Below are 24,932 nucleotides of genomic sequence, written 5' to 3'. Positions count from 1 at the left end.
TTTTGTAAACCAAGGGGCACTGGATTAAACACTAACTTCCAACATCCTGCACCTGTTCACAGCAGAGCGGCCCTCTGGGCTCTGGCCATCCATCAGCATGTGTCCCTGCAGTGGGAGGAGACTAGGTGGCCACATGACATCCTTCCTCGCTCTTACATACTATTCTCTGTCCGCGCTCTCTCCCCTGGTGATCTCGACTTGTCTTGTCACTTTGGGATTTATTCTTAGTCCAGACCTCTCTTCCCAGACCTGCCCTTGCAGCCTCTCCATCTGGGTGATGGCAGAATCACTCTCCTGACTACCAGGCCAGAAGTCATCCCCGACCCCTCCTTCTTCTTAGCCCCCTATCCCAGCCGTCAGAAAATCCGGCCAGCACCACCTTTGAAATGCATCGAGACTACGGCCCCCTCCCAACACCTCATGGATACCCACCTAGTCCACGTGCCAGCATCTCTTGCCCAGAGTCCCTGCAGGAGCCCCCTTACTGGCCATTCTGCTCCCACCCTTGCTCCCAATGCTCTATTCTCATCATGCTGGTAGGAACCATCTAGAGCACAAACCAGACCCCTCCAGAAGCCCCATGTCACTAAAGGTAAAAGCTGAGATCCTTACAGCCTTTGATCCACCCCCATCGCACAGGTGACCATCGCCTGGTACCGTCCCCTTGCTGAATCTGCTCCAGCCCCACTGGCCTCTTAGCTGTTCTTCAAACATGCTTGGTTCATCCCTGCCCCAGGGCCTTTGCACCTGCCATCACCTCTGCCTGGAATGCTTTTCCCTACAATATCCTCATGCCCATCCCTCACCTTCTCCACATCTGCTTGGTCAAATGTCCCTGGCCACCCAACTTAAAATTGCAAATCCCACCTCCCTCCCCCCTCACGACTTCTCCCCTTTCCTGGCTTTTATTTTTCTCCATAGCACTTATCATGTCAGGTATTAAGTCATTTACAGGCATACCTCGGAGATATCATAGGTTCAGTTCCAGACAAATGCAAAAAGCATATATCGAAATAAAGTGAGTCACGTGATTTTTTGGTTTCCCAGTGCATACAAAAATTATGTTTAGTCTATTAAGTGTGCACTATTATGTTTAAAAACACAACGTACATAACTTAATGAAAAATACTTTAAAATGCTAACCATCATCTGAGCCTTCAGCAAGCCATAATCTTTCTTCAATAGTAATATCAAAGATCACTAATCACAGACCACCATAACAAACATAAATATAATAATGAAAAAGTTATAAATATTGGGAGAATTATCAAAATGGGACAGAGACCCAAAGTGAGCAAATGCTGGAAAATGTTGGGAAAATAGTACCAATAGACTTGCTGGAGGCAGGGTTGCCATAAACCTTCAATTTATAAAAAACATGACATCTGCGAAACTCAGTAAAGCAAAGTACAATAAAACGAGGTAGGCCTATATTAACTTCTCATTTATTATCTGACTGCCTCAATCCACTGCCATACGTCCAGCACCTAGAATGGGGCCTGGTACGAGAGGCTCTCAACAAATACTGATTAAATAAATGAATTCCAAATATTTATTGAGCACCTGTTTTGTACCGGGCACTGTCTTAGCCACTGCTGAATTCCCAGACAGTGCCTCCCAGGGCTCACGGGCTCACGGAGAAGCAGACATTGAAGGACTAAGGTGGGTAATATGATGAGCTAACATACAGGGGTGGCGTCAAGGAAGCCTAGACTGGGGTGGAGGTCAGGGAGGGCTTCCTGGAAGAAGAGACATCTGAAGTGAGGCCTGAGGATCAATCCAGCTCTCATTGGCTGAGGAGGGGCTGCAGGGCCTTCTGTCACCAGCACCCACACCCCCTAGGGCTGTAAGCCCACCCACCTCCAACTCAGCTAGAATGGGGGCACCCAGCGAGGGCAGGGAGCAGCCTCCTTGGGTGGGGCAACGAGGGTAGGGCTGGGCGAGGTCAGCCATCCTACCGTCCTTCCTCCAGGAGATCTTGGGGAAGGGGGCGCCCCAACATTCGCAGGACAGCCTGGCGGGGTGCCCCTCGGTCACAGTCAGGGTGCGAGGCTCTGGTGAGGGGAACACTGGAGGGACTGAGTGAAACAGAGGAGGTGAGGTGGGCAGGAAGTTGTGGGCTGGGGTAAGAAAGGGGCCCCGTGGGGGAGAGGGTGGGGTGGAGGAGGGCTGTATCCTAGAGCCCACTCAAGGCAGCCCCAACCCCAGGGCTTGAGAGCCAGCCCTCACAGGGGCAGGGGGAGGGACCCCAGCCCAGCCCAGGAGAACCTCACCCCAGACATTTAGGTTGTAGTGTTTCTCCGAGCAGCCTGCCTGGTTCCGCGCCTCGCAGGTATAGCGGCCTGCGTCCGCCACCCCGGCTCTGTCCACCTGGCCGAGAGCAAAAACAACCCATCAGCGGGGGCGGCACAGATGGGATTACGCCCGGACAGACTGTGTGACCTTGGGCATGTCACTTTACGTTGCTGAGTCCCCCCTCCCACCCGGAACCACGGAGCAGTGGTAGCACCTGCTGCACCTCTTGTACCGGGAAGTTTCTGGAAGCCAGGGCCTTGGTGGCCTGAAATGGACCGGGCACAAATGGTGGCCCTGCCAGCCTCACCCCACTTCACATCCACAGCCCAGTGCTGTTCCAAGGAGGAGGCGGAGGGGACCCTGTCCTCAGGGGTCAGATCCTGACCTAGGGGGGTGAGGGAGCTAGGCTTTGGCTTTGCAGAATGAAGGGAAGGAGGGGGCAGTATTCCAGGCAGAGGAAACCAAAGAAAGGGGCTCAGAGTTGGGGATGATCACATCACAAGATGTAGAGGGGTGGGAGAAAGAGGAACAGGCTGGAGTGGAGGGTTCTCCCCGCGCCTTGGAGAGGTACGTCCCTCCCGCCGCTGACATGGACGAGCTGTGCTCTGGGGCAGGTGGGGCCTCACAGGCGTTCTCTAGGACTCTCCCAGCCACCCCAGAAGAAAGGCAACAGGTGCTCACAGGTGAGAGAGCAGAGGCCAGGGTGGTGAGAACACGACCGCCCAACGGGGCAGTAGTCCGGAGACGTGGAGCTAAACTTTAAATCCAGGCTGTGACTCCAGAGGCCCTGACCCTAGTTAACCCCTGCCTTGCCGGGTCAGATGAAGGGCCTTAAATGCCCAAAGGCAAGGAGGCTTTCGAACAAGGAGTGAAAAACTCGTGGGGGTCCTGAGGAAAGTGCCCCCCCGCCCGCCACTGAGGGCTCAGTCCTGGGGCTTCGCTCTCCATCCCTGTTCGGCTGGAAGCAGCTCTGATGGGTCCTGGGACTGGAGGGGCCTGCAGGTCACAGTGAGCTGAACTGATGCTCACGGGGGCACCTCAGCCCGCCCTGTTCAGGGCTCAGCTCTGCTCACAGTGGGGGCCCCCTTGGTGGCCTGGGAGGCCGCACACCTCCAGCAAGGCCTTGTCTGCGGAGAGGCGGATGCCAGGCCGGGGCTCCAGGGGGCGGCCGTCCTTCCGCCAGCTCAGCACGGGAGGGGGCACAGCGTGGCTCTGGCACTCCAGGGCCACTGACTCGTTGGCCACGACGGACACATTCAGCTCTTCTCCAAGGATGCTTGGGGGCACTGCGGGAGGGGGAGGGGCAGGGGCTGTCTCAGCAGCCGGGAGCAACCACCAGGGATGGGAAGTCACCGTTAGGACGAGGGCCCACCCCCTGAGCTGCAGCCCTCTCGTCCTCCCCTTGATGACCTTCAGAGGAGGCCCCCAAACCTGAAGAGGATGGTGCATTATAACAACGTCAATAGTCTGAATATGATTTTGTACTTTAGTTGTACCAGATGTTACCACTGAGGAAAGGGCCCACCCGCCCACCTGTCCACAACAGGGGAGTTCACACTCTAGGAGGGGCTCTGGGGGTCCAACTGACCCCTACATGAAGGCAGACACAGTCCCAGGCCAGACCTCCCACATCCAACCCCCGGGGATGCCCCAGCCCCACCTTCTTGAGCCGCCGGCCTGCACCCGGCAAAGTCCAGGGCCTGACACTCACCGTGGACATGTAGGATGATGTCCCGGCGGTCCTCGCCCACCGCATTCACGGCGACGCAGGAGTAGCTGCCGGAGTCGGAAGCCCGGGCACTGGCCAGCGTGAGGACCCGGCCCCCAGGGAAGACCTGTGGCCCAGAAGGAAGTCCACGTGAGGTCCGGCCCTGCTAGCAGGCACAGCGGGCAGCTTGTCCCAGACCCCCGGGGCCCGCCACAATGCAGAGGAACCCTGAGCTCTACCCAGACCCCAGGACCTCTGCTGGCTGGTGGGGAATAACATCTGTCCCGGGAAAGAGTCCCCTGGAGTGGGGCTATGGCTCGGGAGCCCTTGAGATAGGGCTGGTTCCCAAGTGTAAGATGCACGACTGATTTCAAAGAGCTTGTACAAAAATGTCTGGTTAATGATTTCTTATACTGATCACGTGATCCAATGATACTTTTTGGATATACTGGGTGAACTAAAATGTATTTTTTATACAGCAGTTTTTTTTTAATATTCACTTTTTATTTATTTATAAATAAATAAAGTAGCCAAAGGACACTTTTATTTATTTATTTATGTATGCCACACTGTGGGGCTTTTGGGATCTTAGTTCCCCGACCAGGGATCGAACCCGTGCCCCCTGCAGTGGAAGCAAGGAGTCCTAACCACTGGACCACCAGGGAATTCCTTAAAATGCATTATTAAAATTGGTTTCACCTGTTTCTTTTTATTCCTCCTAATGCAGCTACTAGACATTTTAAAATTACATATTCGGTTCACCTTGGTGGTGTGCATTACGTTTCTGGAGACCACCTGGCTCTAGACTCCGTTCAGCATCTCCCCTTCCTCCCTCCAGTCGACCATCCTGGGCCATCACTGTTTCCCTCTCCCCGCGGCACTCCCAGGCCCTGACCTCTGCTCCCAGCACCTACTGAGGCACCCGGGAGGCGAGTCAGGGCCACCCACCCCTACTGACCTGGAGGCCAGAGGTCCCTGCAGTGGACACAGGGTTTCCATCCTTCAGCCACATCAGCATGGGGCTGGGGGCTCCCGTGGCGTTACAGGTCAGCCGAACTGGGCTGTGGAGCATCACGGGGCCCGGCAGGCTGGGTGGCAGAGTGATGCGCGGAGGCACTGCAGGGTGAGGGCGGCACAGGGCACAGGCTGAGCCCCGCTGGGGGTGAAGCAGGCAGGGCCCCTGGCTGGGTACCCACACAAACAAAAGCTTAGGGACAGCCACTCCCAACATGGGCGCAGCGCTCCACAGTCCTTGAGGTTGCTCATCTCACCCTTCCAACTCCATCATGAGGCTTCCACAGATGGGAAACTGAGGCTCAGAGAGGGAAGTCACCTGCCCAGGGCTGACCAGCTAGGAACTGGCAGAAGCAGCACCTCAACTTGGGCCTTCTGGTCAGCACGAGGTCATTATCAGGGGGATGGTGTAGGGGTAACCAGGGTTGAGAATCCCTGAGCAGGTTTTGCTTTCCAACTCAGAGGTATCAGCCTCCAGACAGCCCCTCGTGGGCAGAAAATGGTCAGAAGATTCAGCTGTATCTGGGAGGCATGAGCCATGACACCCAGGGTCCCAGCCTCCTGTCCAGCTCCCTACCCACTGCTGTCAGGATAAAGACCCAATCTCTCCAGCCTCCATCTGGTCCCCAGCACCACCCTGGCCCCTCCTCTCACTGTTCTGTAAGCTCCAAGCCCCCAGCCTCCTTTCAGTTTCTCCAATTCTCTATAGCCTTAGCATGTGGCACATGGTCTCCGTTTAGGCATCCAGCTCTCCAAGATGCCTCCTGGGACCCCCCAGGCCAGGTCAGCGCCCCAGTTCCAGGCATTCAGTTGTACCTCACTTTTTCTAGCTCTTATCACAATCGTCATGAAACAGTACTCTGGGTAAGTATCCAGTTACTGTATCCTCCACTAGACTGAAAGCTCCCGGGTCCGTCTTGTTCAGGGCTGCAGCCCCAGGGTCTGCCCAGAGCACGTACAGGCACACCTCGTTTTACTGTGCTTCGCCTCACTGCACTTTGCAGATGTTGTGTTTTTTTACAAACGGAAGGTTTGTGGCAACCCTGCCTTGCGCAAGTCTATCGGTGCTATTTTTCCAACAGCATTGGCTCACTTCTGGTCTCTGCGTCACATTTTGGTAATTCTCGCCATATTTCAAACTTTTCCCTTACTGTTCTATTTGTTATAGTGACCTTTGAGGTTGCTACTACGACTCACCAAAGGCTCAGATGATGGTCAGCCTTTTTTAGCAATAAAATACTTTTTAATTAAAGTCTGTACTTTCTTTAGACATAATGCTACTGCACAGTTACTACAGTATAGTGTAGACAGAACTTTTCTATGCAATGGGAAACCACAACATTCATGTGACTTGCTTTATTTTGATATTCGCTTTATTGTGGTGGCCTGGAACTGAATGAACCTGCAGTATCTCTGAGGTACGCCTGTCCTCAATAGATGGAGGAATTGGTGTTTGAATAAATGGATGGTTAGATGGATGGATGGGTGGATAGGCAGAGGACTGGATGGGTGGTTGGATCAGTGGAAGAACAGTTGAGTGTTTCCATGCATGGATAGAAGAATGGATGGGTAAATTATCAATGGATGGAAGGAAGGAAAGATGAATGAAAGGAAGGATGGATGGATGGACGACAGATAGATGAACAGACTGAGGGACAAATGGATGGAAGACAACTTTGGGGACAAGGATCCCTTTAGTCTCAGGGCAGCTCACCATTGACCCGTAGGCCATACTGCAGCTCTGTGCTGCCTGCCACATTGGATGCCACACAGCGGTAGCTCCCAGCGTCAGAAGACTGGGCTCGCTCAATGAGGAGAACTCTCCCATCAGCTGACACCGTCACTCCCTTCTGGGCAGAGACAGGCTGGCGGCCCTTGAACCAGGAGATATCTGGTGAAGAGAAGAGAGATGAAAGGGTACCTGCCAGCCCTTCAGACTGTGCCCTGTGTCATGGGCATCCAGGAGAGGTTTCCTGGGTGGCCACATGGTGTGCCTTTATTTCAGGCACTGGAGAAAGCCAGTGTTCTCCAGGAAGGGGGGCGGGGCAGAACAGGGCGGCGTTGTCTGAGATGGAACCGAAGGCAGAGAGGGATGCAGGCTGGGGCAGCCAGGAGCAAGGAGAGTCAAAGTCAGCCCAGCCCCTCACGTCCTCCCCCTGCCAGGAGACCACCCATGAGGGAGATCTTTAGAGGAGAACACGGTATACCCCAAAACAGCAGCCTCATAAATATGGACCAATTATAAACAGCTACATGCGCCCCCATGTCCATAGCAGCACTATTCACAATAGCCAAGACATGGAAACAACGTAAATGTCCATCGACAGAGGAATGGATAAAGAAGATGTGGTGCATATTCACAATGGAATACTACTCAGCCATAAAAAAGAACAAAAGAATGCCATTTGCAGCAACATGGATGGAACCAGAGATTAGCATACTAAGTGAGGTAAGAAAGAGAAAGACAAATGCCATATGATATCACTTATATGTGGAATCTAAAATATGACACAAATGAACCTATCTACAAAACAGACTCGTGGACACAGAGAACAGACTGGTGGTTGCCACGGGAAAGGGGGTTGGGGAGGGACGGAGTGGGAGGTTGGGGTCAGCATACATAAGCTATCATATGTAGAATGGATAAACAACAAAGTTCTACTGTATAACACAGAGAATTATATTCAATATCCTATGATAAACCATAATGGAAAAGCATATAAAAAAAGAATGTATATATATATATGTATAACTGAATCACTTTGCTGTACAGCAGAAATTAACACAACATTGTAAACCAACTATACTTCAATTTAAAAATAAATTTAAAAAATAAAGTTAATAAAGAGATAATAAATAAATTAGTAACGACCGATTGTATCTTCAACTTCCTTACCTCCTGCCAGGGTCCAGCCCAGAAGAGCGTTTCCCCATGGCAGAGGGCAAATACCTCCAGGGCTCACCACCCCAGGCAAAGCAGGGTTGAGCTGGCTCAGATGGGGGACAGGAAACGGACCCCCTTCCTGGGCCCATCCTGTCTGCCGGGCACCCACACCTAGCCGTAGCTCCCAGACCTTTGCTCAACTGCTGGTCTAGAGAAGAGGCCCAGGCCCTCCAGGTCCTGTTTCTCACCGCCAGCCCCGGGGCGGCCCCGTGAAGCCACAAACTCAGCAGAAACCCGGCAGGTTTGTTTCAGACACCAGTGCAAAGGCTCTGGGCCCTGGCAGTGACTGGCATGTAATGGGCATTGCATAAACAGCTGTTGACAAGGAAGAGGGGAACGCTGGGGAGGGAAGGGGAAGGCCTGCTGATCTCATCCTGCTTTGTCCACAGCCAGAGTGGTGCCTGTGGCACTGCCCCGCCTCTTTGGATGGGAACTGGGGTTGGCTGGAGGTGGCTTTCAGCCAACAGGAGGGGTCTTACTTACCAGGAGGGGGTACGCCTGAAGCCAGACACTCCAAGTTTACGGAGGCATTTTCCAGCACTGCCTTTTTGACCAGGCCTGGCTCGATATTGGGGGGCACTAGGGGAGACGAGGAGAGCCCCGGCTTGGAGGGGGTACAGGCTCTGGGTGGCTCATCTCAGCCTCCCCAGTGCCCTTCCCCAGCCTTCCCAAGGTGGGCTGGGCAACAAGGACAACCCAGGCACCTGACCCCCCGGGAACAGCCAGCATCAGACACACCGGGGAGGTGGACCCCAGACAGTCATGAGGAGCGACAAGGGCAAGGATTTGCCCATATACACAAGGACCTAAATGAGCCCCCAGATGAAGAGAACAAGCAAAGATAAATATGAATGAGAACAAGGCTGTCCACTGAAAATCCGGCAGAAAACAACCAAAAGCGACCACGGAGCAAATGATTTTCTACTTCTAAAGTTAAGTACGTGACATTAATTTTAGAACCCCCCAGCCGTCCCCAACCCCCCACGGCAGCCCTGCGGGCCCTCAATCACCCACCACCCCAGGTCCAGGCTCCGCCTCCACCCACATCCTCACCCAACACCTTGAGCGCCACGTCTCTCCTGCTCTCCCCAGCCAGGTTAGTGGCAGCACAAGTGTAGATGCCTTCGTCCCTCAGGTCCACCTTCTCGATCTGGTGGAGAGGAGGAAAGGCAGGTGTGTGCCAGGATGTGGGTGGGGCCTGGGGTCAGAGCAACACGGACGTGGCAAGTGGCCAGGCTGTTGCTGACCCCAGCGCAGGAGAAGTGAGGCAGGGGCACAAGCGTGGTTCCGGCTGGAGTTCTGAGCCACACATTCAGATTCCAGGGGATCCCTCTGGTCTTGGGGATACTCTCCTCCCCCCATTTTCCCCCTCTGGGAGCTCAAACTCCGGGGACCTCAACTAGGCTTAGGGCTCCCTTCCTTTTTCAGACCCAGCACCCCAAGGTCCACTGAGCATTTCTAGGATGAGTGGACTCTGTTTGTCCTGCCCCCAGGCTGCCAGAGCTCCGCTTGGGCTCCCCGGGGCCGCTAAAAAGCAGCCCCTCCCCCTGTGCAAGGTTGGCCTGCCAGCCCTGGGGCCCTTGCACGTACCTGCAGGTTCCCCCCCGAGGCTGCCAGGGCCACACCATCCTTCCACCAGCGGAGGCTTGGGGTAGGTACCCCAGTCCCTGCACATTGGAGGGTCACAGGCTGCAGGAAAGGGGCTGTGATGTTCTCACCCCCAACTATGACCACCGACGGGAGCTCTGGGCAGAGGGAGAGGCAGGGAGGCCCAGTCAGGGTCAGGAGGGGTGCTGTGGGCACCCAGAAACCTCTTCAATGCCTGGGGAGGGAGGGAGTGGCCTTGCAGGGCTGGCCTCTAGCTTCCCTCCACTCAACCCTCCAGATACCTGGCCTTAGGGTAAAGAGCACCAGACTGAGAGCCGGCAGAGCTAGTCTTTCCCTTTCAAATTCTCCCATCCATCATCCATCCATCCATCATCCATCCATCCATTATCCATCCGTATGTGCACTGAGCATCTACTCTGTGTCCCACACTGCACTATGCACAGGGACACAGCAGAGAAAGTTCTGTGCTGCCCTCAGAGCTCCCAAGCTGGGCAGTGGAGATGAACAGCCAAACGAGAAATCCCAATACAGTAGGTGGGGGGTTATGGCCACGAGAGGCTGGGCAGTGCAGATTATAACCATGGTGGAATCAAGGAGGGCTTCCTGGAGGAAGGGGTGTTTTTTAGGACAGACCTGAAAGATAGGGAGGAGCTAATCAGGCAAAGAGGAAGAATGTTCCAGGCAGAGGGAACAGCATTTGCAGGACTGGAGGTAAGAAAGCCAACGTATTTAAACAGTTGAATGAAGTTCAGCGTGGTCAGCACAGAGAGTGAGCTGGGGTCAGGGGGAGGCTAGGGAGGGGATCGAAGGCCTGTAGACAAGTGTGGTGAGCAGCTGAGACCACCCTCTCACACCTGTGTCTCTTTGGGGAGCTGGCAAGTCCAGACCAGGAATGCTGTCCAGAGAAGACCAGCTCCATGCCCTTCCCATGTCTGTCAGGCTGGCTTCACCCACCCTGGCATCTCGGGCTGTCATTGCCCCAGAACGCCAGGCCGCCCTCACCGTGCACAGACAACTCCACTTCAGCCCCTGCAGTGCCCGCTTCATTGGTGGCCTGGCAGGCGAAGAGGCCCGCATGGTCCAGCTCCACGTGGTCGATGCGCAGTGTGGTCCCCTGCGAGGTCAGCTGCACCCCGGCCAGCTCCTCGGCTGGGCGGCCATTCTGCAGCCAGCTAAGGTGTGTGGGGAGGGGAACGGGTCAGCCTGAGGCTAGAGAAGGTAGGGGCAACAGGGCAGGCCAAGAGGCCAGGCAGCATCTCTCTCCTGTCTTCACGTCCCGGGCTCCATGGCCTCCTTCATGCTCCTGGGAGGGGAAGCATCTCCCGTCCCCACCCACCCCCAAAGCATGCTCTCTGCCTGTCCCCCAGCCCCCCAGTTCTGGCCTCCACCACCCCATACGCACTGGATCGCGGGCACTGGGGAGCCTGAGGCCTGGCAGGGAAGGTCCAGGGGCTGTCCTACGAGGGTGGTCACCCGGCCCAAGCCTTCAGCCAACAGGAGCTGCGGGGGCACTGTGGGCAGGGGCCACCATTGGGTGTCTGGAGCTGAGGAAATCCCGGCCTACAGCCCTCCCAAGTCCCAGTGCCACCAGAGCCAGGGCCAAGCTTCCCCTCACCCTTCAAGCACTCCCATAAACAGCCCCTCGTCCAGAAGGCCTTCTAGGACGACCCAAGTTCAGCCTCCCCACAGGATCGGTCTGTTTATTCAATGTCTTCCCACCAGACCCAGGGCTCAGGAGTCCCGTCTCCCTGTTCCCTGCCTTATCCAGGGTTAATGGCTGTGAAGTGTCCGTGAAATGGAAGAAGCAGGCTAGGCGTGGGAGGAGGGGTCCACGGCCCAGGTGACTCGGGTGGGGCAGGCCTGGGCTCACCCTGCACCTCCACGGAGTACTGCAGCACGGCCTCCCCGGCGGGGCTGCTGGCCACGCAGCTGTACAGGCCTCCAGACGCCTCCCCCAGGCTCTCCAGGCTCAGCATGCCGCCGCCCGCCTCCAGCCACGTCCCATTGCTCTCCGCCACGGGTAGCCCCTCGTGGTGCCAGGAGAGGGTGGGGGGTGGGTGGCCTCTGGCCACACACTCCAGTGCCAAGGGCCTCCCGGCCACGGCCTTCACCACACGGGGCCCTCCGCCAGCGCCCTCGATGGTGGGCGGGACTAGGGAAGAGGCAGGGGGTGCTCAGGGACCAGCAGCCTGGTTAAGTCCCTCACAGACCCCAACCCGTGTGAAATGCCTTCTCCTCCCCTCCACTAGCTGGAACCCCTGTTCAGACATCACCTCCTCCGGGGCGCCTCCCCCGGCGCCCTGGCTGGAAGCACTCTCTCCCTCCTCTGCCCCTTGGTGTCATTCCCATCCCCCCACACACACTGCCTGCATCATCTCTCCACACCCTGCGACCCCCGTGAGCTCAGCCTGAGCAGGACGACACTTGTCTCTGTGCGTCTGCAGTATCTGCACACGGTAGGTCTCAAGATCTGCTGAACCCAAAGGGATGGGTTCCCCAGAGCCCAAGACCAGAGCCTCTACTCCTACTACTGGTCCCCTCCCTGGCCTGAGGAGGCGAGCAGACCCTAGCCCAGACGGCCCGGCCTCTGGGGGCTCCTAACTCAGCTAGTGATGGCCAAGGGGGTAGCCAGAGGGGGGGCTTCTCTCTTCCCCTTGGGGAGGGCCCCCAGGTTGCTAAGCCCACAGAGTCATTGCCAGGAGACATGGGGCGATGAGGGAACGGGATGGGCTTCTCAACATTGCCTGGGTCACTAGCCCCACTGAAAATATAATGAAAACACACACGTGCATTTTCCATCCATTTCCAGGAGGTTCTCAGATCCCTGAATAAGAATCCCGGAGTTGGCTGCTGCCCGTAGACCCCACACACCTCAACTTCCCTTTGGGGTCCCCAGGACTCCAGCATCCAAGCCCTTTGTATCTTTGGGGACCAGCGCTCCGGAGCTGATTCCTCGAGAGGGACCAGAATGACCCCACCAGGCTGCACTCTGCCTTCTAAACTTCATCTGCTCAGACCCATCCCTGCCCTCCTACACACACCCTGTCCTCTGAGTCCTTCACATGTCCTCAGAGCCAAGCCCCTCCAGGCAGGCCAACGCTGAGGTTAACAGAGCACAAGTCAGACCCTCGAGGTAGGAACTGGGTCCTCTCACCTCCCAGCGGGGTGACCTGAGCCAGCCCCAGAGCCCACCACGCTCACCCATGAGTGGGGGGACCAGGGCCCTAGTCCCTGTGCCGTGATTAAATTAGCTAGTGCTGTGACGAGCCCCAGGGGGTCTGGACCACAGTGCCTGGCTAATTAAGAGCAGTTAGTTATTAGCTGTGGTCGTGGGGGTGTGGGCGCAATTTCCTGAGAAGCCCTAAACCACGAGGGGGAGACCTGGATTCTCCACTCGGCTCCGCTGGGGCCCCGAGACAGGCCCTTCCCCTGGCATCGGTTTCCTCACCCGCCTGAGGAAGGCTGGACGAGCTGAGATGACCCTTCTCCCTGGGTAACCCCTCATTCGCATTTTCCTGGGCCTCTGTCTGCTCCCTTCACCCACCTTTAGAGCCAGATGGAGGCCATCCCGGCCCAGACTCCCTCCCACCACTCGCCCCAGCTGACCACTGCTCCTGCTGTGACCCCGGGCCGCTCACCGAAAACCTCCAGCCGGGTGGCCTTCTCCATGACCCCCACGGGGTTGCTGGCCCTGCAGGTGTAGATGCCAGTGTCCGAGCCCTGGGTCCTCTCCAGATGCAGCTGTCGGCCGCCCCTGGTGTAGACGGCCCCGGCACTTGGAAGCAGGGGGTCCCCATCCTTGAACCAGATGATGTCAGGCGTGGGCACTCCTCGGGCTTCACACAGGAGCCACATGGGGTGGCCCTCCATGACGGCCAACTCACTTGTCTCGTTGGAGCCCCAGATGGTGGGAGGTGCTGAGGACAATGGGGGGCGGGGGGCAATCACAGGGAGCCTGCCCAGCACCGAGGTGGCTGGTGTCCCATCCCTTGCAGCCCCATGCACCTGTCTGTGGGCCACAAGCACCGCACATGTCACAGGCTTCTACTGCAGGGGTGGGAGGAGGGGCGGGGGGCTCTGGGGACAGACAGGAGATACCAGCCAGGGACACGCTGACGTGGGGGGGAGGCCCGGCCATCACAAGGGGCGCAGAAAGCGGGGGAGGGGCCACAGGTCAGGCTCCGGACCCCACTTGGCCTCTGACTCGCTGTATGACCCGCATAGGTCACTTCCCCTCGCTGGGGCTCAGTGCCCCCATCTGTAACACGAGGGGCCGAACTGGATCCGGGGTTCCTACGGGGCAGGTCACACACCATGGGTGGTACCTAAGCTGACCCTCAGGGCATGTGGGCATGCATCTCGTAACAGAACAGCTACACCCTCCCCAAATCTCCTTCCTGCCTGATTACGACAAACGAAAAGGTTGTTTGGTGCGTTTGGTGCGACTATGTTCATAACCTTTCTAGAACTTTCTACTCTGCCCTTTTTACCACATGCAGGCAGCTCACGCCTAAGGGTTTCCAAAATCCCTCTTTGGTTGCATTTGCTTTCACAGCTTCCTCCCACGAAGGCCAAGCAGCCCTGGTTCCTACTTCCCTTTGATGTGTTACGCATCCTTTTACATAAATGAGTTTCGGTGTAAAGAAAAGGGACTTGATTTAAACAATCATCCTGAGTGGTATCAGGAATAGGAAAACTTGTGAAGCTCAGATGGGGACAGTGGGATCTGGGAAACATTGGGCCGGATTCCCTCTGTTCTTCCCAGTCCACCCCACCCCGCCGCCCCCCCAGTGCTCGCTCCTCATAGGCCCCCGTTTGTGCCCTCGTCTTCCCTCCATGCAGTGGGCAGCCCGTGGTGGGGGCCGGGAAGGGGCTGGGCTCACAGTGGATTCTGAGCTGAAAGTCCTTGGCCTGCTGGCCGGCTGGGCTGAAGGCCACGCACTGGTACCACCCTTCATCCCCCAGGTGACTGGTGGTGATTCTGAGAACCTGGCCGTCCTCCTGCAGCTGGATTCGAGGGTCCCCCGGAAGGACAGGTCTGGAAAGATGGTCAAGATTGTCAGTAAGGCCAGCTGGCAGGGGCAGGCTACACAGAGGGGAGCCTGCTGCTTGGGAAACGGAAGCCTGGAAGATTCACAGTCGCTGACAGGTACCAACAACCCAAGGGCCCATCAATGGATAAACAGATAAACAAAAAGTGGTTCATCCCTACAATGGAATATTATTCAGCCATGAAAAGGGATGAAGTACTGAAACCTGCTACAACATGAAAAAACCTTGAACACTGTGCGCTAGGTCAAAGAAGCCAGACACGAAAGGCGACCTACGTATGACTGCATGAAATCCATATGAAATACAGGGAAATTCACAGAGACGGAGGTTGGTGGTTGCCAGGGGCTGGGGCGGGGGAGGAGCAGAGCAGTGAGTGCTAATGGGTATAGGGCCTCCTGTGGCGGTGATGAAATGTTCTAGAACCAGATAGAGGCGACGGATGTGCAACACTGTGCATGTACTCGTGTTTAGTACTGAACACAGCGTACTGAATTGTGCACTTTGGAATGGTAAACATCATATTGATTCCTTAAAATTTAAAATACCTTAAAAAACGCCTTTGAAAAAGTTTTAGAAATGAAAGGAAGGCTGGCTAAGTGAGGAGCAAACCCTGCCATTTGAAAGCAGGGTCTCACCTGGGCGATCTCAGGCTGGGGGGTGGATGTGCCCCACACCGCCCTCTGCCTGGGCCCTGGCTGGCTCGTGCAATGCCTGTCGAGCTCTAACCCTGCAGAGTTCCCTCTCCCCAGAGGCCCTCTCCACCAGCCCAGGTCGAGGCTCCACCCCAACACTACCCGTCGGGGGTCACTCACTGCCCATCCTTGGTCCATTCCATCTGGGGCGTGGGGACCCCCGAGGTCTGGCACTCCAGCTCCACCCCTACACCAGCCAGGCCCAGCACCTCCTGAGGGGCCTCGGCTCCAAGCACGGAAGGTGGGACTGGGGGCGAGAAAGGGTGGGGGGAGAAAAATCCTCAACCCCTACAAGCCCCGCCTGCTGCAGGGCCTTTGCACGTGCAGGACCCCTGCCTGGTCACCCTTCCCTTCTCCTACCCGGCCCTCATGGGAAGCTCCCCAAACCCCTGGCTGGATCGGCCCCTGCTCTGTGCGTCCTCAGCTGCTGGCACCGCTCTTTCATAGCACGTAATGCACATACATGATGCATAATGTCATTACAAGGCTAATGATGTGATTGTCTAATGTCTGCCCCCATAGTTATGTGAAGACAGGGACCAGGTCTGCCATGCGCCCCTCTATGCCCCCGGCTCCCAGCCGGTAGTTTCCCTCCCCCGCCCCACCTAAAAGGCGAGGGGTTGCAGGGCCAGACACACTTGGGAGCTGGGAGGGCTCAGCCTCACTCACTGAGCACAAGGAGATCGAAGTCCCTCTGCGCAGTCCCAGCCTGGTTCTCGGCCCTGCAGGAGTAGAGGCCAGAATCGCCCTCCTGGATCCTGGGAAAGTAGAGGGCCCGGGCCCCGTCCAGGAGGCGGTGGCTGCCCACCTCGGGGATCTGGGCAGAAGAGGGCAGAGGGAGCTCGTGAGCGGGGTCTGGCCACCCCGCATCCCCCATCAGCAATGAGGAACCTGAGGCCCAGGGAGCTGGTTGGTGACCGGAACCCAGGGTTTCTGATTCCCATAACGGTGCCGTGCCCTCTCCACCAGGCAGCCCCTCAGGCTTCATCGTGGGCCCACGGTCTTCCATGGCCCTGAGTCCCAGTGCATCCCCAAAGACACCTGCCACTTGTCACACCTCCCCGCCACACCTGGCACATGCAGGAACCCATCCAGAAGGTCTGTACCCTATCCAAATCCCACCCACAGCCCATCCACCCCAGGGGACACCCACCTGCTGCCCATCCTTGAGCCACGTGACCTCGGGGGCCGGAAAGCCATTTGCATCACACTCCAGCGTCAGGGACTGCCCGGCCATGCCTGACACGTTGGCCCTGTGCCCGTTCTCCCGGATGCTGGGGGGCACTTGGGAGCAAGGAAAAGCAGAGGAGCTGCCCCCTCCCAGGACAGCCACGGCCACCCGGACCCCTCCTGGGGCATTCTTCCCCACCTGGACGGGCAGCCCCAACTCCCGCCCTTCTCCAGATTCTGGGGTTCCAGGATGCCCGCCCCAGCCCCTGATGTGGCCATCAGGAGCCACGTGGACCTGGGAATGGCCACAGCGGCCTCGCCCTGGGACCTCGCGCTGGTCGTGCCCCCGAGCTGTCTACGGGCTCTGACATCCAGCTTTGTAAGATGCGGGACCCCCGGGATCCATCTGGCTGTACACCCAAACTGCTGTCATGGTCACCTAGGGGGGTACCCTCCCCCGCCCCGAGTCAGAATCTCTGAAGATGGGGCCTAGGTATGTCTTTGAAACGAACTTCCCGGGAACCATAAAACTGCTTCTTCCACCCGCTCCATGAGCCCGTGTTGAGGAGAAGGGCTCCCCTCCCCTGCACACAGCACCAGGGGCGGGAGCTGTGGGGAGCTCTTCCTGCTGCAGGGAAGAAGAGGAACCTTGGGTAGTTTCAGCAGCTTCAGTGGGAGGTGGGCTCTGGGACTCTCATCTGCCCTCAGTGAGCCTTCTAAAATAAATTCACTAGACCATTTCAGAGCCATTTATGGAGTTCCAGGTTCTTCTCCTTACACTGTATCCGTGGGGGTCTCTCTGGGGAAGGGGACGCCCATGCAACCTGCCACTTTCCTAACACCCTCAAGCCCTCCCCAACAAGCATGGGGTGGGGGAGGAGGGCGGGGACCTGCGGCCTCCCCTGCGGTGAGCTCTCAGGCTGGGGAGCTGGCGCTGCCCCACCCAGGCATCCATGCGTACCACTGGGAGGTGTGTACAAGCCGTTCCCCAGCTCTGGGGTCCCTGCTCACCATGGACGACCAGCCTGGCTCTCCTGGATGCGGAGCCCGCCTCGTTGGTGGCCTGACACTCGTAGTCTCCACCGTCGGTGGGAGAGACCGAGGCCAGAAACAGAGAGCCTTCATCCAGCACTGCCAGGCCTGGCCGGCCACGCAGGGGCTCTGAGGACGGGCCCTTCCGCCACGTGATCTGCGGCTTGGGCGTCCCTGGCAGGGCACAGAGTCATCAGCACGAAAGCCTGTCCCCTTCCCTGTCCACACCCACACTGCCCCCACCCCCGTGCAAGTGATGCTGACCCTCAGGGGGGGGAGGTCTCAGGTACCTCCTTGCCCCCCAGGCTAGAGGAGCAGCAGGTGCTCACACACCTGCCACCTCCCCACCCAGTGCTGTGTGTCCACGTGGCCTCCCAGCGGCCCGAGGGCCACAGGCACAGGGGCCAGAGCCTTTTCTGGTTCCCCTCGCAGAGGCCCCACCTCATCTGCACTCCCAACCCCCTCACCTGCCCTGTGTTTTCTCTTTTGCCTGCCATCTCCAACTTTCTAATGTACCTTAGATGTACTTCTTTAGGCTTTTTTTTTTTTGGCCTATTGTCTGTCTCCCCCCACAAGGTCCAAAGTCTTTGCTTTGTTCCCTGCTGCACCCCCAGCTGCAAGCCCAGCGCCTGGCACACAGCAGGTGCTACCTGAATGAATGAGCCCGCCGTGCTCAGTACCCATATTGTCCCATCGGATCCGCGCATAAACGGTGGAGGCCCCAGGTGGACCGGGCCTGTGCTTCCCCTCGCAGGCATGAGGCGGACACCGCTGGCCACACACCCCTAGCCCCACCGTGAGCACCGCAGTCCCCCTGGAGGCCCTTCTCCGACACTCCTCACGTCGGACTGTGCAGCGTCTGGCTCTGCCACCAGGCTGTCGGCTCACACGGCCCGGCGCACGGTGGGTGCGGGATGAACAGCTGCCCCACTGGGCCAGGGCACACAGTAGGTCCTCAGATCGGTGTTGAAGGAATGACCCAGCATTCCAAGCAGCACACGTGCCCATGAGGCATGGCGCCCAGTGGTCGCAGCGGGGCCTGGGTCACGTGAGCCCCAACTCTGCAGACTTGCTGAGTGATCTCAGGACAAGGGCAGCCCTTACCCACTGCCCTGCCTGCAGGGCAGGCAGCCTGCTGCCCTTCCATCCCTCCTCATCGGGGTCATAATCGCTGCTAAATACCAGTTATCACGCACCACACCCCCACTTGATCTGCTGACTTCCCTGGCAGCTCGGGGCTCTTTGTAAGCACATTCTCTCTGCCTCACTTGCTCTTTTATCCTCGCCTTCGGTGGGAGGGGTGAGACACCCCATCTGGGGGGAATGGGGCTGCGATCAAGATGCGGCACATCCGGGGCATCCTGGGTGTCGTCTCGTTCGGGAGGGCCCCTGCCCCCCCCCACCCTGTACTGACTGCTCCTGCTTAAGTGCCGGGGGCTCTGCCCACTGGCCCTGAGGGAAAAGGAGGGACTCTGCCCGCTGGCCCTGAGGGAAAAGGAGGGCCACCCATGCTCTGCGATCTTTGGGCTACTTAGTCCCCTGTGTCTGTTTTCTCATAGAACCCTCTGCCGTTTCCTCTGTGTCTGCCCAGGATGCCTGCTGGAGTGTCCCAGCTGCTCCCCAGCACGGAGACACATGTGTGAACACATACAACATACACACATACAGCCCACAGACACACACATGCCCCTCCCAGTTCCTCATCTTTTCCCAAAGGCCCCAGCCCGTGCTCCCGCCACCCAGAGACCAGGACTTCAGAACTGCCAGCCCTGAGGGGTATTGAGTTTTGAACCCTGGAAGCTTTTTTTTTTTTTTTTTTTTAATGCAAACATCTAACCCCTAAATGAGCTCTAACCACACAGAACTGCACCACTGCTCTGTGACGGGAAGACTCCAGGGACTCAGGGCTGTTGCTGAAAAACCCCTCATCTTGCCTCCACTCCCATTTTACAGAGACCAAGAGAGAAGCAATGTCCAAAATCCTGGCCTCTGTCCCACCCCACGAGGAGGAGGCGGGTAGTGCCACCCACTGCAGGTACCAGGGCTCCCATGGGTCAAGCCCTCTGTGCTCCAGGCTTTCTCCTTTCTCCCTCAGAGCCCTCCGAGCCCAAGGTCACATGGCTGGTGAATACCAGCGCCCAACACTGCCCACCGGGCAGCCACCTGCTTGAAAGAGAGAAGGCCGAGGGGGGTGGGGTGGGACGCGGGGCGGGGACAGGCAGTTTTGATGGAGGGGACCTGGCTTATGCTGACTTGGCTGAAGTCAGGCTCAGAGGACAGGCCCCTGGCTGACCAGGGTTGATGCTGGGGTTGTGAGTGACTGTGGGGTATCAGGGCAGGAGGCCGGGGCTGGTGGTCCCACCTCCTACCTCCCACGTCCCGCGAGGGCCCTACAGGTTCCTTGCTGTTACCAGATACTGACACAAGGTGGCGCCCTGGTCAAGAGCGGGACAATGGCCCCTCCAGGTGGTCTGCTCCCACCTGCCTCCTACCTGGCCCTAGCTCTGTCCCATTCCAAGGACTTCCCTGGATCCCGTGGCGTGAGGAGGTGCAGTGCAGACTACAGCCAGCTCTCCTGGCTCCTGCCAGGCTTTTTGTAAGCTACCACTTGCTTCTTAGACACCCAGACACCTGCCCTTCTAGAAAGCATCATCTATGCACAGGGGAGACATTTTGGCCATTTTGACCCAAAGCCAGAAGCGACTCTGGCAGCCGGTGGGATCCACCGGGTGCCGCAGGGAGATTTCACAGGACAGTAGAATCCATTCAACACATTTCCGCAAGCTCCTACTATGTGCCAGGCACGGTGCTGGGACCTAAACTTCCTGCCGTCCACTGGGCCCACTGGGCCTGTGTGGAGGGACAGGTGTGACCCCACTGGACAGCTGAGAAAACTGAGGCTCAGAAAGGAGGTGTGAACTGCCCGGCACCAGGCAATTGACCCAGGGTGGCTATCTCAATCCCACACTGTGCTGTAGCCCAAAGGGGGTCCCAAAGGACTGGTTTGCCCAGGACTGCGTGAATCCATGCCCTGTGAGAAAGCCTGGGGCTTGGGGAGAGGCAGGGGCCACCAAGCACCGATCCTAGGACCCTGGGGCCTTCCTCAGCCCCAGCTGTTACAATCCCCAGGCGCAGAGGGGCCCAGGGTTTAACGGGCACTCGGGGCTGGGGTTAAAGCAGATTATACTCCCTGAGTCACCTTCTGGCTGTGACCTCAGGCAACCCTCTTAACCGCTCTGGGCCTAAATTGCCCCTAATAAAAAAAAAAGAGCTAATGCTAATACCCATCCTATAGGGCTGCTGATGGGATGAAGTCCCTGGCATGGTCCTGGACAGGAGTGGGGACCCCACAAGCCTCCACACCCACGCGCACTGCCCACAGTGACCGAGGGCGCTGAAACATGGGTGGGTCTTCTCCCCCTCCCAGCCCAGGGCCCAGGGCCCAGCCTCACCTCTGGCAGGGCACGGCAAGCTGGCGTTCTCTCCTGCTACCCTCTCCAGCAGGCCACTGGTCTCATCGGCCCCCCAGTACGGCGGCTCTGGTGGAAGGTAACGCGGCCACAGTCACACACCCAAACCCAAGGCCTGGTGCTCCCCCGACCAGGAGCCCAGGGCTGGTGGAGGGGGCATTCCCATCCAGAACCCCAGCTGGAATAAGGGGGTACAAGCCCCGCGTTCCAGCCCGCAGCCTCGGGGAGAGTCAGGGCCGTGGCACCAGCTCACCCCCTGCGGGGTGGCCCATGGAACAGTGCCACGCACGACCCCGCGGGCTCGGGGGGCTGAGCTCAGGATCGTCCTGCCCTGCCTTCTCTGAGTGTGTTTCAAATTCATCATAGTGAAAATGCTAGCACCAGGGATCCAGAACTTTCTATGCACCGGGCACTTCACACGCATTCTCTCACTGACCCCTCACATGTTACTGGACCCATGTTACAGGGTCAGAGAGTGTAAATGACTGGCCGATGGTTGTCCAGCGGGAAAGTGGGAGGAGCTGGCCCGTTGCTCTTCAATCACCACCTCACGGCGCCTGCACCCCACCCCGAGGACGGAGCCCCCCCTGGGCTGGCAAAAGCGGCCTGACACGGCTTTGGGGGCTGGGAGGAAGGAAGGGGTCCAGCAGCTCAGAAGCCCAAGCTGCTGCTGGGGAAGGAGTGGGGAGGTAAGCTCTGGGGTTCAGGGGAGACTCACCCAGCACCCTGAGCTCCAGCTCCCAGGCATCCACCCCAGCGCTGCTGGAGGCCTCACAGCGGTACGTCCCAGCATCCGAGGTTCGGATGGCCACGAAGTGGACGGAGCCATTGGGCCCCCCGCCCCGCAGGGCCACCCCATCCTTGGACCAGGTCAGCTGGGGCTCCGGGTTGCCCTCGGCCACGCAGTTCAGGTCCAGAGCCTCCCCCACCAGTGCCTTCAGGAGCCGCGGGCCCGGCTGCACCTGGGGGGGCACTGACAGGGCCACGGGGAGGGCTGTCAAGGCAGGGGCCCCGGGTGGGGGGAGTCACAGAGCCCAGACTTACAGAGAGGGCCCGGCCTGCTGCAGGGCTCCCCACACCCCTGGCCATTGCCAACCAGCAGAAATCGTCATTGTGGGGGGCGATTGACAGTAGGACATCCCGTGTGGACCACCCCCGCAAAAGTAGAATCAGCCTTTCCCTTGAACACACGTGTTGCCATCAAAAAATCGCTCCTCGGGCTTCCCTGGTGGCGCAGTGGTTGAGAGTCCGCCTGCTGATGCAGGGGACACGGGTTCGTGCCCCGGTCCGGGAGGATCCCACATGCCGCGGAGCGGCTGGGCCCATGAGCTATGGCCACTGAGCCTGCGCGTCCGGAGCCTGTGCTCCACAACGGGAGAGGCCACAACAGTGAGAGGCCCACATACCGCAAAAAAAAAAAAAAATCGCTCCTCCGTGCTCAGCTTACTCTCCCCCCAGCCCCCACCCCCATCCCTACCCCCAGGCTTGCACCCAGCACCATTTGAGAACCACCAGCTGGGAAACACCAGCTCAGTGCTGGATGGGGACATCGAGGCCCAGGGGGCGGCGGGACTGACTCAGCCCAGGGGGCAGCATGTACAGAAGGGGAGGCTCAAATCCCAGCCCTGTCCCTCTCGGCCACAGGACCCCGCACTGGCTGGAGCCTCGGTTTCCCCTCCTCACAAAGAAGCCCTGGGATGGAATGAGATGCAGGACTAGAGCAGCCAGCAGGGAGCCTGCTCCACAGCGGCGCCTAAAACACTGCGGCTAGACTCACTCTCAGGGTTCCCAGCTCGCTCTTCCCCTTGCCTGGCTTGGGGAGGATAGTGGGTATTGTTTCTTCTGCATTTGTGTTTTTCAAGCAACTTTCCCATCCTCCATCCCAGTTGGTCCCTCCTATGGGGTGGGTGATGCTATGTCCATTTTGCAGATGAAGAAACTGAGGCTCAGAAAGGTTGTGTGACTCGACCAGAGTCACCCACTGCGTCGGCTCATAGGAGCTGGACCGGCCCCAAGGCTGGGTCTGTGTGACCAGGAATCCAGATGGCTTCCATGGGGCCAGACTGGATGAGCCTGGGAGAATTATCAAAGACGAGGACAAGTGTCCTGGGCCCTCGGGGGAAGCTGAGGACACCCATTCCCTTCCCAGCTTCAGAGTAGGAGCCCAAAGATAAGACCATCTATGGAAGCTGGCCCCTGGGCAGAGATCAGCTCCCCCACCTGGAGCCCAGAGCCTCACTGTCTAGGAGCACGAGGGTGTACATGCCCTGCCCACTACCCCCCTAAAAACACTTGCTGAAAACAACAGCAGTTTCCACCGTGCTGAGTGCCTGATGTCATCAATACCCTTTCTGACAACTATGGGACAGGCATTATTACCTCCACTTTATAGAAGAAGAATCCAAGGCTCAGAGAAGCCAAGCAGCTGGCCTAAGGTCACACAGCCAGTCCGTGACAGAGTCAGCATTCGAACCCAGCTCTGCCGACTCTGAGGCCCTGCTCATCACCCTGCTTCCTGCTTCTCTGTTTCTCTCCCATGCTCACGCAAACTCATAGAGAAGCTTTGAGCCCCTCCCTCTCTGAACCTCAGCCTGTCCACCTGTAAAATGGGGAGTCAGCTTAGATCAGGGGTTGGCTTTTTCTGGAAAGGGCTTTTTCTGAAAAGCTTTTGCAGACCAGATGGTCTCTGTCTCAACTACCCAACTCTGCCATTACGGCGTGAAAGCAGCCACGGACGCTACGTAACCGAACGTGTGTGGTGGCACTCCAGTAGAGCTTGTATTTATGGACACTGAAACCTGAACTCCATATCATTTTCATATGTCACGTTATTTGCCTTTTTTCCCCCAATCGTTTAAAAACGTAGACATCATTCTTCACTCGTGGGCCACATGAAAACGGCATGTAGGTCAGTAGTGGCTGAGGGCTGCAGTCAGAGGACCCCTGTCTCAGACAACTCATCCCCGTGCTCCTGGAGATGACAAGGTCCCCGCCTCTTTGGTGGAGTGACTCCACTGGGTGGCTTCTGTGAATGGAACCTGGACACCCAGGTGAACATGCACTCCTGGGCCCCCACCTGAGCCAGGAACCAGAACCCCCTCCGTGGGTCCCCCTCCCAACGCCCAAGTCTCCAACGCCACGGGGCCCTGCCCTTTGCTCTCAGGGGGCCTCTGAACAGACTCTCCGGGCTCAACCAAGGGGTTCAGGAGAGGGGAAGAAGGGGGGTGAGGAGGAGAGAGAAGGCTTGAAAAAGACAGGAAATAGAGTTGATGGAAGAAACACTGGAGGACCATGAAGAGGTGACAGAGCCTGGCGTGGAGATGGGGGAGGGGCACGAGAGGCCTAAGGAAGATGGGGGTTGGGGGGAACGGTGTGAGACAGAGGCTGCCAGCCAGGACCTTACCTTGCACCCTGAGGATGTAGTACCGAGCAGCGGACCCCGCAGGGTTACTGGCTGTGCATTCGTAGAGGCCGCTGTCACTCAACTGGGCCTGGGCCAGATGCAGGGAGCCTGATGGGAGGAGGCAATGCCTGTGGGAGTGAGGGGCACTGGTAAGACCCCAACCGACCCCACCTCTGCCGGAAAGGCCCAAGACCCAACTTGAACCAGGTGCCTCCTCCAGGCAGCCTGCCAGGACTGAGGCAGTGTCCGCCACCCACCCTTCACTCCTCCCCCTGCCCTGCCTCCACTTCCCCCAAACCACCAGGCCAAGGCCACGTCCCCTCCAACTTGCGTAACAGACAAAGAGCACTAGGCTAGGAGTCCGCTGGCTGGGTTTAACTTTGAACCCTTCCCAGCTGGGTGAAGCAAGTCCCTTCACCTCTTGGAGCCTCCATTTCCTCATCTGTAAAATGGGCGTATTAAGAAGTTCTGTGGCCGAGGCTGGTGAACAGATTCCACGTGGGCTCAGCCCAGGGCCTGGTACCTAGTCGCCAGTAACTCTTCC

General features: G+C 57.9%; 1 protein-coding gene across 1 annotated transcript in view; it reads right to left on the bottom strand.

The window, feature by feature from the left end:
- The window catches only part of HMCN2 (hemicentin 2), a 151,608-nt gene that overhangs the window by 57,210 nt on the left and 69,466 nt on the right, over positions 1–24,932 (bottom strand). The window contains exons 23-43 of the mRNA XM_012532841.3: positions 24,389–24,516; positions 21,704–21,958; positions 20,968–21,054; positions 17,495–17,689; positions 16,467–16,597; positions 15,983–16,130; positions 15,434–15,560; positions 14,453–14,607; positions 13,208–13,486; positions 11,440–11,721; positions 10,972–11,080; positions 10,572–10,741; positions 9,552–9,706; positions 9,015–9,111; positions 8,445–8,540; positions 6,732–6,908; positions 4,962–5,119; positions 4,007–4,130; positions 3,406–3,581; positions 2,274–2,370; positions 1,959–2,078 (exon numbers count right to left, since the gene is read on the bottom strand). Coding sequence (XP_012388295.2) covers positions 1,959–2,078; positions 2,274–2,370; positions 3,406–3,581; positions 4,007–4,130; positions 4,962–5,119; positions 6,732–6,908; positions 8,445–8,540; positions 9,015–9,111; positions 9,552–9,706; positions 10,572–10,741; positions 10,972–11,080; positions 11,440–11,721; positions 13,208–13,486; positions 14,453–14,607; positions 15,434–15,560; positions 15,983–16,130; positions 16,467–16,597; positions 17,495–17,689; positions 20,968–21,054; positions 21,704–21,958; positions 24,389–24,516 — 3,266 coding nt within the window. The remainder of the gene's footprint in view (positions 1–1,958; positions 2,079–2,273; positions 2,371–3,405; positions 3,582–4,006; positions 4,131–4,961; positions 5,120–6,731; positions 6,909–8,444; positions 8,541–9,014; positions 9,112–9,551; positions 9,707–10,571; positions 10,742–10,971; positions 11,081–11,439; positions 11,722–13,207; positions 13,487–14,452; positions 14,608–15,433; positions 15,561–15,982; positions 16,131–16,466; positions 16,598–17,494; positions 17,690–20,967; positions 21,055–21,703; positions 21,959–24,388; positions 24,517–24,932) is intronic.

The sequence above is a fragment of the Orcinus orca genome, chromosome 6, assembly GCF_937001465.1.
Source record: "Orcinus orca chromosome 6, mOrcOrc1.1, whole genome shotgun sequence".
Classification (NCBI taxonomy): domain Eukaryota; kingdom Metazoa; phylum Chordata; class Mammalia; order Artiodactyla; family Delphinidae; genus Orcinus; species Orcinus orca.
This window is presented reverse-complemented; position numbering and strand designations above follow the sequence as displayed.